The sequence below is a fragment of the Nicotiana attenuata genome, unplaced genomic scaffold, assembly GCF_001879085.1.
Source record: "Nicotiana attenuata strain UT unplaced genomic scaffold, NIATTr2, whole genome shotgun sequence".
Classification (NCBI taxonomy): Eukaryota; Viridiplantae; Streptophyta; class Magnoliopsida; order Solanales; family Solanaceae; genus Nicotiana; species Nicotiana attenuata.
Window position 1 is genome coordinate 291,688 of NW_017671135.1, and position 16,578 is coordinate 308,265.

General features: G+C 36.2%; 1 protein-coding gene and 1 non-coding gene across 3 annotated transcripts; both read right to left on the bottom strand.

The window, feature by feature from the left end:
• Positions 1–2,492: 2,492 nt before the first annotated feature.
• Positions 2,493–2,564, bottom strand: TRNAW-CCA. The gene has a single exon. It is a non-coding gene; the product is annotated as a tRNA-Trp (tRNA).
• A 2,854-nt stretch (positions 2,565–5,418) lies between these two features.
• LOC109206165 (heterogeneous nuclear ribonucleoprotein R-like) lies at positions 5,419–13,911 on the bottom strand. 2 transcript variants are annotated; one of them, XM_019368959.1, is made up of 12 exons: positions 13,450–13,911; positions 10,321–10,889; positions 10,150–10,239; positions 9,816–10,055; positions 9,223–9,444; positions 8,848–9,148; positions 8,458–8,771; positions 8,259–8,371; positions 8,067–8,173; positions 7,888–7,964; positions 7,716–7,797; positions 5,419–7,510 (listed from the first exon to the last, which is right to left on the bottom strand). In XM_019368959.1, the coding sequence occupies exons 1-11, from the start codon at positions 13,697–13,699 to the stop codon at positions 7,717–7,719; spliced, it is 2,364 nt and encodes a 787-aa protein (XP_019224504.1). In that variant the 5' UTR covers positions 13,700–13,911; the 3' UTR covers positions 5,419–7,510; position 7,716. The 2 variants fall into 2 exon arrangements, with proteins under 2 accessions (XP_019224504.1, XP_019224503.1); XM_019368958.1 differs by having other exon boundaries at positions 8,067–8,176.
• Positions 13,912–16,578: the final 2,667 nt, after the last annotated feature.

Below are 16,578 nucleotides of genomic sequence, written 5' to 3' on the forward strand. Positions count from 1 at the left end.
AAGTGGTATAGAGATTCAAAAGTTATCTTAGGTCATAATCCTAAATATGATATTTAGGAGTTTTTTCAATCCTCTTATATGTTTCAAGCTCCACCGCTAAGAAATTATAACTTAAATATATAGTTAATTTGCATTACATTAAAATAACAATCATAAAGATAACAGTAAATTTATAACATTTATAAAGGGATTATTCTACTCATAATTTTAATGAACTTAAATTACAATTTATAATAGGTATAACACAATTTAAGTTATAGCTAAAACCATAAAAAAAATATCATATACAGTAATAAAAAAGTATTATATAGAGGAGGAAATTGAAAAATCAAGGGCAAAAAAGGTATTGTATAAGATAATATGACCACTGTTCAAAATTGAGGGAGGAGTTTGATTTTTAACGCAAAGTTTGGGAGTGTGTGATTTTCACCGGATGATTAATTGGCTCGTTCCTTTACTCTTGTGCAATAAAATTCACAGGTAAGCATGAATATTCTGACATTAAAGACACGAATTCCAGAGTAATGCAAAGATATTGAAGAACCCAAAAGGGACCAACACAATCTTTAATGATTTAGCAGGTGATAAAGTTGCAAAAACCTATACACTTTATGCTATGAAGACTTGCACAGACCAGACCTTAAACAGAAAAGAACTCCTTTCTGTGCTTGAACTTAAGAAAAGAAAATAATCAACTTCTTTCTTTACTTTTTCTCAATGGTACAACCATATGGATTTCATATACAGAGAACCCTATAATTTGGAGGACGAAAAGCTCTAATCACTATTTACTGCTTGCATTTGTTGTTTGAACTTCAATTTCCAGATTTCTTCTTGCTCCATAGCATGATCTTGATACGAAACCTCAGAAGTGTAATTCATAGCACACTCAAAAACTGGCATTATGTTGTCTGCCAAACCTCACGAAGAAGATCATACCTCGTATTTGATCCAACTGAACCTGTTTCTTCCTTTTGTTTAGCTTTTCCATTTCCATTTTGTGCAGAAGCAGGTGATGATGGCATTTTATCAATAATGCATGCTAGAGGAGAATCTATTTCCTCCAGTTCCTCATCACTTGTGTATCCCTTCCTTGTATAGCAGAAGCACTCCGAGACAAGTGAGACTTCCCATCAACTTCTGCANATGTCCTTAAGTTTTGAACTTGGAACTCAAACTTCAAGACCAAGCGTCCTTAACTTTTGAACTTGTAAGTCAAAGTTAAGGACCTATTGTCCTTAACTTTTGAACTTGCTTGTCCTTAACTTTTGAACGTGTAACTGTAAGTTAAGGATTGTCTGTCCTTAACTTTTGAACTTGTAACTGTAAGTTAAGGACCGCTTGTCCTTAACTTTTGAATGTGTAACTGTAAGTTAAGGACTGTCTGTCCTTAACTTTTGAACTTGGAAATCAAAGTTAAGGACCTATTGTCCTTAAGTTTTGAACTTGTAACTGCTGTCTGTCCTTAACTTTTGAACTTGGAAATCAAAGTTAAGGACTTATTGTCCTTAACTTTTGAACTTGTAACTGTAAGTTAAGGACTGCCTGTCCTTAACTTTTGAGTTTCTTAGCCTAAGTTCAGGACCTATTGTCCTTAACTTTTAATTTATTTTAACACAAAATAAATTAAATGTAAACACACAAAAATGGCTCCTCAGAAAATATGGTAAAACTGATGAAGAAAAAAAAAGAATACGTGCAATTATAAGTTGGTAAAAAAGAAAAAACTGGTTTCGCTACTTGTAAGTAATAAATTCATGTAACCTATTTCTCCCCGTCCTTTTTGCAATGATGTTATGTTATTGGAATCCATGATTATTATAATTGGTTATAACTCACTTGGACACATAAGCAAGCTTATCCTATGTCATCGCTCCTCTTTACAGAGGACGAGCGAATAATGAAACAAACATCAAGAATTTGATGAATAAAAAATAAAAAAATCTCAACTTTATGGCGATAAATGGAGTAGTCTACAATATTATAAACCATGTTTGAAAACTCTTACATTAATAATGAAGTACAAGTGTATCCATCCCGAAGGTCGACTTGCCAAAGGAACAACCTCAGCCAAAGGAGTGGACAAAGGAGTTGGCAATGGAGAATTTCTACAAACTGGACAACTCGATGGTGAGGAAGACAAACATTAATTTTGGATTATGGAGAAGACACGCAGAGAGAGAAGCAAGGGTTTGGGAAGAAAAACAAGGGAAGAAAGGGTAAAAATGTCTTTTCATATTCATTTTAATAGGATAGTGGCTATTTTTGCTCAACATTAGAATTGCTGGATAAAAAATAAATACCACCTTAAATAGTGGCTACCCCATGCCATTTCGACAACAAAGTACATTAAGAAAGAAAAGAGGGATTTGAATAACTTCTGCGAACAAGTTATGAAGGATAAATAAATATAAGTCACATTAGCATATTATTCTATACAAACGAGATAACAACATAACAACAAAAAGGAAGGATCCGAACAATTTCGGTTTTGAACCCGACGTGAATCGAACACGCAACCTTCTGATCTGGAGTCAGACGCGCTACCATTGCGCCACGAATCCTTGTTGTTATCAAATCGCAATAATTACTTAATCTTCTGTAATTAAAGTATGCGTTGGATTAAATCTCTTATCATAGTGTATTTTGTTAACCTGTAATATAAGATAACTTCCCATTTTTAAATGTTATACTAGCAGTTGTCTTTGATGAAAAAGAAAAATCAGCCTAAATAGTTGCTCGCTTAAACGTTTAAACTAAAAGAAATTGATGAATGTATGATAAAAATATAGTTTGTGTATAATATCTATATTATTGTATATAATCAATATATTAATCTATGCAAAACAATTAGAAAAAATAAACAGTAAATCTTATTGATTATTTATGTAAAGATCTTTTTTTGATGATATAAAAAAATTTAAACTACAAATGCACAGAACTTATAATCCTATTTTATAAGCGGAGAAACTTTTATTTATATCACTGCCCTTGGGTTACTTTTCCTCACAGCTAGGGGTGGCAAACGGGCAAGTCAGATCGAATATGGGTGGGTCAAAAACGGATAAACTATCTGACCTGACCCATATTTAATACGGATAGAAAATGGGTTAACCAGCGGATAATATGGGTAATCATATTATCCATGGCTTTTGAATATTATCACTTTTAGGAGAATTCCTAGTTTCCCAAGCATGAAGCACCCCCAATTTGAGTTTTTACATTCCTTGGTTATCACATTTACTAAATGGAGAATATAGTTCTTATCCATATTTGACCCGTTTTTAATATGTTCATTAGCTGACGCATTTTTGAATAGATAATATGAACGGGTAACTATTATGTTTTATCCATTTTGCCGCCACTACTCACAGCAAATATAATCTTGATATATCAGCATTTGCTTTGGTAAACATATAGGTAAGAACCCAGTTGTCAGAATTTAATGAAATTTCACCATCAGTTGTCTGAACTTAATGAGCGTTAAGTACATAATATATCCTTCGATATTTGATTACCCTGGCAAAATTGCTATATCAAAGTAAAGAATTTCAAATATGACCACAAGTAAATTAGATTATATGTCGCAGTTACAATTTACACCTTGAAAACCGAGTAAAGACAAAGGAAAAGAGGATTATTTTCCCCTCTTCAGTTTGTCAGGAAAAGATTGGAAGAAAATAGATGTGGAGAGTCCCTCTTCTTCTTCTTTTTTTCTTTTTCTTCCACTAATCGAAAAGGAAAGCAAAATCTCTTTTATCTCTTTCTCTTCTTCATTTCTCTCGTTCTATTTTCTCTTCCTTTCCTTCCTCAATTTCCAAGCAAAGGGTAAGACAAGGTTTTATTCATATATTGTAGGCCTACCATCCTTTTTCTTTCTAATAATTGTGGCGTTCGAATTATTTTGCACACATTTTAACTAGTTATAATCAATATCTTCGCCTAACACCGATACCGAGTAATTCCACCCTTTAAAACTTAGATAGATGAAAAAATTGCTGAATATCTTTTGTCTATACTAGGATTTAACCAGAATGAAACTTGATTTTCAAAATTCACAACCACTCGTCTCATATATTTAATACATAAAAATATTTATGGTAGTGTAGTTTATAAATATTTCTTAAGCTTTTTCATAATTTTATCTTTTAATGTATTATGTCAAACTTGGGCTTATAATTTTTTGATGCTCCAATAAGTTTTAATGTACATAAATGGTAGTAACTCAAATAAATCTTAAACCAAAATCAAATCAATGCTAATGCTAATTAAAGACATTCAATCCGATTGTACTATGAATGAAAATAGTGTTGAATATTTTCATTGTTTAGATAAAATATATAACTTATTTTTCTTTTAGTGGTTAGTTAGGTAAATAATAGTACTTATTAGTCATAATTTTAAATTATGTTTGTTTTCATTATGGCTTATTAATAATATTTATTTTATGCGATTTTGTTATCTTTACTGTTGAATATTTTAATACAATGCCATGACTCATCTCATATTTATGTTATTTCATTGAAAACACTTTATATAGTTATGTCTTACAAGGATTAAAGAAATATTTGGAGCAAAAATTTTACGTTTTATGCTATGAAGACTTTATGGAAAAAAAATCGAAAAAACCCGAAAATCCGAAAAAACCGAAAAAAACCGAGATTAAAAAATCTGACTTTTATTGGGTTGGTTTAGTATTTAATTTTAATAACCCGATACAATTATTTTGGTTTGGTAATTAGAATATCCGAACCAACCCGACCTATGTACACCCCTATGTAGCAAATACCTCCTCAGAAGGAAGTTCTTGCTGGTACATTTACTTGGGGTCTCTCCGACTTAGCAATGAATGTCTAAAGTTTGGCAAGTGGACTTAATATATCATCTAATCCCTCTGTTTCATTTTATGTAACGCGTTTAACTGAAAACAGAATATAAGAAAAAGTAAAAACCTTTAAAACTCAATAAACTCAAATGTATCATAACATTTCTGTAACTATCAAAGTAGTCATCAAGAATAACACAGAACGATGAAATCCAATTATTTTTAAATATAGTAAGGTGCTATTTCTTTTTTTAAAAGACTAAAATAGAAAGAGTGTGCCACCCTAGGAGACAACACCATTGGAGGCAGAGCAGAGGGAGTACAATTCATGTATTACTTGTTAGTAGATTTTTACGTATTGGGGTGCAAATATCTCTTCTACTATTAGTTTTCAAGTCACTCTAGTGGAGTGGGAGGAGCGCTCCTGAATTTAAATGGTTGCATTGTGTGTACTGATGCTAGTTTGAAAAGAAATTGACGATGCAATAACTACCCACAACTTTTGTATCATCACAAAGTTCACTAGATTCTGTATAACGATCCCCCAGTCAACTAGGAAAAGAACAAACATACTTATAAGATTCAAGTACATCTGAGCCAGGCAACATCAAAGCTATATCACCCAGAAGAGAATTTACAGGAATTTTTTTTAATCAAGAAATATTATTATCATTTACAGGAATTTAAAACTATCTATGTTATAACATGAAAACACAAGCAAAAATATTCTGCATCCCAGCTCAAGCCTGTCTGCAAGTGCCAACATCAAACTCTAACTCAATTGTCAGATCACACTGTAACTTTTATAAGTGAAGGCTACCTCAAAATCTTGGCTTCCACTAATTAGTAAGTTAAAATCTTGGGGCCCTTTTTCCTTCTATAGGAGAAAATTAGACCAGCAACTTTATGTATGTGTTTTCCAATGAAAATAGGCTAACAACTACTAAGCTTAGTACATGAGAACAATGCAGCCATTAATGCAGGGAGGAGAATACAGAAGAGAATAAACAGTTACCAGCCTTACTATTAGAGCACCCAAGTATGTGAACTAATGGTCAATGAAGTAGGTGCAAGCCAAGAAGATCATAGTAGAAACCCCTGCAGAGACAAAACACTAGGCTTCACATCTGCCTAAGTCTCGGTGGGCAGAGTTACCCATCAACTGTTCTAGTAGAGGTAGCAGATACGGTGGGAATAGCCGAGGTGCGCACAAGCTGCCCCACCGTTATCCAAGTATCTATCCACCGTCATGTATAGCATGCATATTTAAAGGCAATCACAGACTAAGACTATGCAAGGGCCCACATATAGGAAATATGACAAACTGTTAATTACTTTCTTATGAGTTATAATTCTAGTTGGGGCAAACTGCCAGACAGACAGCAGCACATGAAATGCCTCACTATATGTAATTGCTCTACCTTCATAGTGCAACCTCCACTGCATTAACAAATCAGTGTATAGGATCAACCACAGAAACTCACAAGATTAGCACACTCACTCCAAGGACAACTTTCCGTCATAAGCAAGCTTTCATATTAGAGTGCATCACCAAATAATGGAAGAACACAAACAATGCAAGTCTTCTAATTGTTCATCCTTATATACTTCTAAGATAGACCAACAGTTATGCACTATCAAGTTCCTCAAATTTCTCCGCAGTTTAAGCTGTCAGAAATACATAAACCGAGTTTGTCAAAACAAACTGTACAACACCCAGAAGCTAGTCCCAAAAGGATGATACTCGTAATCAAAAGAAAGCAATCAGGGATCACGCTACACATAAGCAATGACCAATGACGTTTCTTGAAGAAACAGCTCACAAGCTGCAAGGACTTAAGCACCAGACATCATAATTTTCTATCCAATGCTAAGAACTCATCATCTGCCAATCCAGAGATCACGGCAGCAAAATAAATTCATTTTGACTCATTAAAACCAATTTCTGGTGCATTTATAGCAATCCAATTTCACTCCTCTCGGGAATAAAATTAGGCGATGAGTAACTTCAGCCCATGACATCCATAGATGTTTTCTTTCTCGAGCCATCAAAATACATTCATTTTCCCTCATCTAAACCATTAATCACTCATCATCCAGAAGCAAATAGATAATTTGGAATGCATGTCAATCCATTAACTCAGTACAGAAGTCAACACGTTGATTACAAAATTAAGCTCTTTATTGGTGATCTTTGAGACCTGTGATAAACTTTGTGATGATAATATCAAATACAACTGGATATAAAGCTTCCAAATAGAACTCTCACAGATCCTCCATTGTAATATGTCCTAAGAATCATGACTGGCTAATAGGTAACTTGAGCTTTGGGAATCATTTTCTTTTGAAATAATCATGCAGCATAGCTCCTCCACTTTTCCAGCAAATTCTTAAAAGGAGAAACCACTAGAAATTATTGCATGCTCATATACCAGAAATAAACAGATCTCTGTTGGCTCTACATAACTCAAATTTCCTTACATCAGAAAAGGAACAGATGTTTCTTTTCCCAATTAGAATCCAAGATGCTTCGGAGCAATACAACTTCTAATGCTAAATTATCTAGCCGTACATATACAAAGAAGCAATAGATAACAGATAAACTCCATCTCCCTCAGATGCATGCCAATGCATAGGGCTTCAATGTTAACACTTCCAACTGCAGGCTCTTTTGTCAACTCACATCTGTACCATAAATAAGTTGGTGGGTGACCAAATGCTCCATATCTTGAAATACAGCTCTTTCAGAGAAGAAACATAAGAAAAACCTTCCCAGCTTCATTTTCACAGGAAGAGGGGGAGGAGGGAATCACGAGCTCGTATGGGATACTCAGCTCTAAAGCATGACTGCCAAATAAAATACGATGGTTGTAATAAAAAAGAGACATACCTTAGTAGTAAGAACCAGACCCACCACTTCCCATATAACCACTGCCACCCATACTACGACTAGAATAAAGCGAGGAGCCAACCTGAAGATTCATCAGAGAAGAACAGGGACAACAGTTATCATCAGATAAACACTAAAGCTTCCAACAGAATTCAACAAAGTAGAAGCATACATCACTGCCACGAGACATGTAATCACCACCATAGCTGGATGAATACATTCCATCCCCATCACTTCCACCATAGGAGCCTGCAAACCAAAATAAAAATTAACACAGATTTCTCTAAACAGACGTGTAATAACAACTGTTAAATGAAATAACCAGATTTTCCAAAAAACAAAAGAACAGACCTCCACCGTAGTTCATACCCTGACGACTGCTACTATACATCCCATGAGAATCTTGACTAGAAAGGGAGCTCCTGCTGCCACCATATCCAAGACTTGATCTCCCAAGTCTACTGATATGTACATCAGGCATGTAAATATAGTCCCAACGTTTGCAAAAGAGGAAGAAAATCACTTAACTATAATTAAAGGCACCTGTCACCATATGCATCTCCATATTGAGAACCACTCCCGCTGCCAAGTTCATAATCCAAACGAGCACGAGAATGGCGCACTCCTGCCTCAGCATAGCGGGGATGAACATCATCCTAGCATGTAAGACACTAAATTAGTTTGTATCTCTTGGGCAGATCAAGTAAATATCTAACTGGAGTATATGGCTAAGATAACTTACCACTACACTGTATGGACGTTTTGAACCAGACATAGAGTCATATTCACGACCACGTCCATCGCGGTAAGATGGAGGAGGCCTTTCAAACCGTTGCTCATATCCATCATCAACATAAGCTCTCCTTCCTGCAGAGTGACTACCTCTAGGCATTTCAGGGTAACCAGAGCCGCGGGAAGAATATTCATCCCTATATGATGCACGTCTGTCAGAATGAACCCTCGAAGGATACTCAGCAAGTGCTCTGCTTCTAGGAGGAGGGATTTCTTCGCGCCGTCCATATTCCCTCTTCAAGCTACTCTTTGAATACGAGGGAACTGCAATTTAGTCATGAGTCATAATAAGCAGAGTTGAACCAGCAGATCTTAATGAAAGATGGAAATCATCTCATACCAGGTGGTCTCCGTTCATATGACCTGCTAGGTGGTGGAGCCATGGGTCTGCCCCTAGGAGGCAAAGCCATCACTGCCCGTCTATCTCTCAATGTTGCGGGTCGTTTAAAACCACGACCAACTACAGGAGGCAAACGTGTACTAACTCTAGTCCCTCGAGTAGGGCGACTATGTGGAACTGTACGACCCCAAGGGGCACGGGGACCACGCAGAGGCATATGCCTAGGTCGTAAATCTCCTCTTCCACCATATTTTCCTCTGCCCCTCTGAAGGGGTCTTGATAATCTGGCCCTAACTTTAACCTGAAATATACAACTATAAGAAATACTCACAGGAGTTGCACATATTCTTAGTCACTTAAAGACAGAAAACGAACCTTGTTATCTCCTTCACCCAATTCCTCATTATTAATGCTTTTAGCACATGTAACTGCAGCATCATGGGTGTCAAAGGTGACAAATCCAAAGTCCTTTCTCTTGGCTGAAGGCATATTTCTGGCAAGCTCAACTTTTTCAATCTTCCCATATTCTTTAAGAAGTTCCTGAACGCGATCCTCGTCCCAAGATGCCGAAAGACCATCAACAAACACTGTTTTAACCTGAACTCAAGAGATGGTCACCCAGATTCATATATTGGTTCATCAAAAATAAATAATTCACCCACAGCCGGATAACAAATAGCTGCACAGCAACTGACTCAAATGTAAGCAGCAAATTCACCAGAAGAAAACTAATGGGGAAAGAAGAAAACAGAACTACCCAGATCAAAAATTAACGGGAAGACAAAATTGGAACAGCTAGCACCTAGCCTTAAATTTAATTGATTGTAGAAAGTAAAGACTAAAATACATGCAGTGTCCTTATTCGTTCTTCTCTCTTTGCAACAGAAGAGGCTATTAGAGCATAGCTATACTTAACCAGCGCCGTAGTCCCTTTTATTAAAATATAGATATAGGTCCAAAGAGTTTACCTGTGCCATGATTTCATCACCAGGATCGATGAATGAATCCTCAAAAGACACCTTTGCAGGCCTATCAACTCCAAACACAACATCTCTCTTCTGTAAACGCTTAAAAGCATCCATGGCCTCCGAACGTGAAGAGAACTCCAAGAAAGCAAATCCCCGATTCATTCCTTCATTATTAGTGTCTTCGACCAATGTCAAATCCTCAATATTGTCAACACCATAATGCTTCAGCTTCTCTTTTAACTGGAGAGAAAGCAAACATCAATGACTAGTTAAGCAGCTCTTAAAAACTACGAATCGTGTTTGGTGACAATATGAATCTGCCCAGTCTACTTACAGCTTCTTTTGTCCAGGACTTGCATACGTTACCCAAAAACAGAGTATCATTGTCTTGACTCGGAGAAACACCACATTGTTTGCCATTAACCTGGAAATTCCATTGTCAGGAAAATACCTTCGATGAGGAATTAAAATCAGTGACATGAAAACTGCAGAATAAAGAAAATACCACTGGATTTTTCAGCTCAGTACAAGCTCGTTTTGCTTGTTCTACAGTGGCAAATCTCAGGAATGCAAATCCTTTATTCTTCTTTGTCTGAGAATTCATCATAAGCCTCACTTCGATAACCTCACCAACTTTACTGAAGACCTTCCTGAGATCACCATCAGTGGCATCCTTGTCCAAGCCACCAACAAATATTTCAAATTCCTTTCGCTTACGCCTTTCTTTAACAACTTCATGATGTTCTTCCTCCTCGGCTGCATCAACCATCTCAACATGCTCCTTCCCAGCATGATCGTCTTCTTCATCACCTTCAATGTCCTCGTGAACATCTCCAACCATATCACCCTCTTCCTCTTCAACAACATCACCCTCTTCCTCTTCACCAACATCTCCCTCTTCAGGTTCTTCTTCTATTTCATCTCCCTCTTCCTGAATGTCATCATGTTCCATTTCTCCCTCGTCATAATCAACTGTTCCATACTCTTCAGGTTCATATTCAGGGTCATTATCCTCCAAATCTAATCGCTCACCTTTTTCATATTGATCGACTGACTCTTTCACATCATCCTCCTCTGCCACGAGAAAAAAGAAATTAGCTTCCCAGGCCAGTCAATGGAGAATGTAAAAGGATCTTAGTCCAAGTATAACATAATTTCTTGCAATCCTGTAAGCTGTCAACAATGTCCAACTCTATCGAGACATAGCTGATCATCATAAGATGCCTCTGCATAAACTTAAAAAGACCTGCACGAAATTCCTCAGGAGAAAGATCACAGTTACAAAATTTGGCAGAACTGACCATGTGGAAGCAACTGTAATCCTTCCTTCTTCTTTCTTCCCTTATTGAAGAATAAGGGAGCTTTCATCCATCACCAGTTCCCAACAAAAGTCCTGCCTTTTTTCGTTCTTTACTTTTTTTCACCGCAAAGATGGTGTTGAGACCAGCTTGCGAGCACCATTACTAATCCACAAGGCTTTTTGAAGGTCATAACTCATATGCCTCAACCATCTCTTGGGGATGCTTCACTTCTTTTATTTTCGTTTAATTGAAGCTTGAAAACGCATATAGACACATATTTCTTCATTAATCTAAAGTTAGCAGGCCATAAGATTAAAGTGGTGCTCACAGCTTCCCCTCACCAAACATAATATTATTAACACTATCCTCTCATATCCTAGTTCTGTTGAGATAATATTTATATTTAGTTCTTCCATTTCTATTAGACCCATAACATTTTTTGACACAGTTCCTAAAATAACCTACCAGAACCTAGATTATTACAGTTTACATAGCAATTATCAACAGTTTCAAGTAAACACAGTAAGAAAGGATTTCTATAATAGGTATTTTTTTTTCTCAAAAACATATCTAAAATAGGTGAAAGTGAAGAAATATCGACTTTCTCTTGCAATAATATTAGTACATAGCTATATCCACCAGAACTAAACTCCACATCTACCATTCACAACGAATAGACCCCTTAAAAAGTTTATTTTTCTTATCATTATTTTATTACGCTAGATAAACCCTAATTATTACAATTGACAAGCCAATCCCCAATTGTTATAAACATAAACAAAACACAGCAAAACAAGCAGATTATGTGGTGCGCTTTCCTTTTTAGTTTGTCCCACAAAAAGAATAATACCTTTATATATTTAGCAACAATTTAACTTTAAACTTCCTATTTTACCCATAATGAGAAATACCTATTGTTTTAGACCAACAGATCACAGTAAGCAAGATTTCTACCATGGTATTTTATGATGGTGGTGTCCAGTACTAGTTTGTGCGCACCTCTACTATTCCACAAGATCCACAAAATACCTACTTACCACCAGTGCGGGTACAGGGTGACTCTACCCACCAAGGCTTAGACAGATAAGACTAAATCTAAGGATGGGCGTTCGGGCAGTTCGGATTGCATATGAAATTTTCAGTTTGGATTTTCGATTTACGGATTGAAGAAAAGACAATCCAAATCAAATCTAAATAAGTTCGGATTTGATCAGATTTTTAAGTTCGCTTTCGGATTAATCGGTTTGGATATTTTGGATTTTCGGTTTTGAGCTAATAAGTTGAGATGTTTCTTCTTTTTACAAAAATGAATATCCAAATAAAGTACTCATGTTAAATTGCCTGAAAAGTTCCTCATTCTCACCGCAATCATCCAAATGAAGTATTCAAGTAATGAAATTATTATCAAAAAAATACAATAGAGACATTAATATGGCCAATAAGAAGTAAAAATAGTAAAACCATGTCCAAATAGAAAGTATTCTCACAGTAACTTAGTAATTAATATTGAATATATGAAATAATATTTAATGGATAGGGTATTGAACTTATTACTATTGACATATGAATAATTTCAGGTTTTCAGATATCCAAAAATTCGAAGTACCTAATCTAATATCCAATTCAAATCCAAAAATTTTAAAAAATTAAATCCAAAATCCAATCCGTAATCCGAAATTCCAAACCAAAAATCCAAAATATTCGAATTTCGGTATGGATTTCGGATTTGCCCAAACTATGCCCACCCCTAACTAAATCCATTTTCTCCTGCAATAATGTTATTACACAGCTATGTCCACCAGAATAAACTTTGCATCTACCATTAGCTATGAACCAAACCCATAAAGCTTTTTCCTTTTTTCACTATTCTTGTTAAACTAGAAGAACCCAAATTATTTATCCAAACAAAGGGTACCCAAATTATTACAATTGACATGCCAATCCCCAACAGTTATGAACATAGACAAAACCGAAGTAAACAAGCACAACTAAACAAAGTATTAATTCAACAAAATTCTTAGACTACCAATTCAAAAATAAATACTTACAGACTTACTCTTCTCCTAAACCACGCCTTTCTCCACAGATTTACCAGAAGTAAACTCCACACCAATCATTAACAACGAACTAGATCCATAAAGTCTTTTTTATTTTTTGAATGACATATTTTTTTGTCACTATCTTTATTAAGCTACAAGAACCCAAACTTTACAATTAATATGCCAATTGCCAACAAAAAGCATAGAACAAAACACAGCAAAACAAGCACAACTATACTAAGTATAATCCAAATAAATTCTTTAGAACATCAATTTTCAAAAATAAATACTTACTCTTCTCCGAAACCGCCCCATTCTCCACAGATTTCGCCTCCATCTCAGTTTCGGCCCGGTCCTCGGGCTCCGGTTCCAAGGTTTTCACCTTGGGCTCCGGTTCCACGGTTTTCACTTCGGGCTTTTCCTCAACGAGCTCCTCCGCCTTCAATTCGGTCTTTCCCTGAGACTTTGGGGTCCCACGAGCTGTACGGCCACCTCTTTTGGATCCAGATCCAGTAGGTGTCTTTCTTACTGCTTTCGGAGGCATAATTTCACAAATTTCACGAATTGATTGATCTCTCACCAACTCCCAAAGAAAAACCTAAGAATTTTCAATCTTCCAAAGGAGAAGAATCTTTAAAAGCTTAAGATTTATGCGTTTTCTTGTTGCGCACTTTTTTCTATCTTAAAATGGGATTTTTTTGGGGAAACCCTAGTTTTGCTAAAGTTGGGAAGCTTGCAGCGGAATTAATGCTATGAATGCCGCGTACTTAAGACTTGGACATACCCGACCCATCCGCTTATTAATGACCCGTTTTGTCATGGCAAAATGACCTCCTAGTTTATCAACCCGGTAAATCAAACTTAGAATTTTTTCTTTTCAACACCCCAACTTGGTAAAAAAGCAAATACTAAATACCTTCTGTTGAGCGTGTCTCTCAACTCTCAAGCACTGTGACATGGTTGACATATTATATTGTTAGCCTATTATTATGTATTTGATATGTATGATTAGTGGGTCCCAACTTATTTTCACCAATTTATCAAAAATTCTAAAATTATTCTCTTTTTTCTTCTTCTTCTTCGCCAGACAGCCACCAGCACCATTAATCTTCCATAAATACCATCCTTCTCCACTCTAAAGTATCAAATCAATACATAAGCAAAGTCAAAAATTTAACTGTTATTTGTGGCTTGAATTATTTTCTTGTATTTTTAGGAAACCCATAGTCCCTATAGGTTTAGGAAAACTCATTGTCCTAATAGATTTGGGAAAGGAAAACCTATAGTCCTTGTCAAATTGGGAAACTTTTCTCATATATGTTTAGGACCTTTTGGGATCTATATATAGGGGTTGTAGTTGGGGATTCTATAGATTATATTATGTTTTTCTTCTCATTCATAGTGGAAAACTCTCTCTGCTTTTGCCCCCGAGGATTAGGCTTAGCCGAACCTCGTTAAATCCTTGTGTTGATTTTTCTTCTCTATTTGCTTTGTGTGTGATTGTGTGCTAGTTAACCCACGATATTCTGCAACAATTGGTATCAGAGCAAGGTTCGGGTTTCTACACATAATTTAGGGTTAAGATATCTTCATCATCTTCAACAAAGTACGAAGTAGAGAAATTTGACGGAGGTTCTAGTTTCAGTCTATGGAAGATTAGGATGAAATCGTCCCTGGTGTTACAAGGATTATGGAAAGCAATTGATGAGGATTTTCCTGAAGATATGAAAGAGACAAAGAAGGAAGACCTGAAGGAGAGGGCTTTGAGTGCGATCTTCATGAGCATTACAAATAACGTTCTTCAGGAAATTGCTGAAGAAGCTTCTGCAGCAACAACATGGAAGAAGCTGGAAGATATGTATTCTAAGAAATCGCTGACAAACCGCCTCTACCTGAAAAAGAGGTTATACAATCTCCGTATGAACGAAGGTACACCTGTTAAACTCACCTTGATGAGTTTAATCCAATTATAATGGACCTGAAGAATGTGGATATCAAAATTGAGAGTGAGGATCAGGCCTTGATTGTGTTGTGTTCTTTACCACAGTCTTATGATACTTTTGCCGATACACTACTATATGGGAAAGACAGCATTTCACTAGAAGATGTTAGTAATGCACTAAAATATAAAGAGTTAAAAAAGTTCTTTCCAGACAGCAGAATTGAGGGCGGGGGTCTTGTGATTAGAGGAAGAACACAACAAAAGGACTTTAACAGGAAAAAGTCAACCGCAAGATCAAAGTCTAGAGCAAGGAAGCAACACTGTTATGAGTGCGGGGAGCAAGGTCACTACAAGAGAGATTGTCCTAAGCTGAAGAAGAAAAGAGGGAAGCAGAAAATAGATAATTCGGCAAATATTGTTTACACTAGCAATAATTCTGATGATAGGGACTATGTAGGGGAAGTTTGTGCTCTGAGTTCTAGTCATGGGCAAAATTCTTAGGTTCTTGATTCTGGTGCTACTTTCCACATGTGTCCACACAAGAATTGGTTTGCAACTTACAAACAAATGAGTGGGACTGTCTATACGGGAGATGATAATCCATTACCAGTAGAGGGGGTTGGTAATGTCAAATTGAGAATGTTCGACGAAATTATCAGAAACATTGAGTGTTGGCATGTTCCTTGGATAAAGAGAAATTTGATTTCTCTTTCGACTTTGGATGATCAAGGGTATAAATTTCACTCTGAGAATGGAATACTTAAAGTGTGTAAAGGCTCCATGGTACTCATGAAGGGTAAACTATATTCTAAATTGTATCATCTTCAGGGCAGTGTAGTTGAAGGGGAAGCTGCTGTAGCTTCTGGAAAAAGTGATCTGAATCAGTCTCAGTTGTGGCACTTGCGACTTGGTCATATGAGTGATAATGGATTGTCTTTGTTGAGTAAGCAGAATTTGATGAATGGGTACAAAAATCAAGTTTTGAATTTTGTGAGCATTGTGTGTTTGATAAATAGACAAGGGTAAAGTTCATCAAGAAGGCCGAGCACAAGACCAGAGACAAGTTAGATTATATACACTCTGACTTGTGGGGTCCAAACAGAGTTCCCTCCAAGAGTGGTGCCAGGTATTTTATGACTTTGATGATTACTTAAGGATGGTATGGGTGTATTTTCTGAAAACAAAAGATGAGGCATTTTCGACATTTGTTAAATGGAAGACGATGGTTGAGAGGCAGACGGAAAGGAAAGTTAAGTGTCTGGAATTTTGCAATTCTGAGTTCGATAATTTCTGCAGCAGGGAGGGCATAGTGAGACACCGTACTTGTGTCGGAACACCACAACAAAATGGTGTTGCAGAAGCGCTTTGTGATAGGGCACAAAGCATGCTTTCACACTCATGTGTTAGCAAAGATTTTTGGGCTGAAGCAATCAATATAGCTTGTTATTTGGTCAATAGATCTTCATCCACAGCTATTGAGT

Bases quoted from the DNA above. Each gene is read 5' to 3' on its own strand.
- LOC109206165 (XM_019368958.1), bottom strand. From the start codon at position 13,699: ATGCCTCCGAAAGCAGTAAGAAAGACACCTACTGGATCTGGATCCAAA. The intron at 8,372-8,457 runs GTAAGTTATCTT...CTTACATGCTAG, and splicing joins AACGTCCATACAGTGTAGTG to GATGATGTTCATCCCCGCTA. The intron at 7,965-8,066 runs GTCTGTTCTTTT...TTTGGTTTGCAG, and splicing joins GGGTATGAACTACGGTGGAG to GCTCCTATGGTGGAAGTGAT.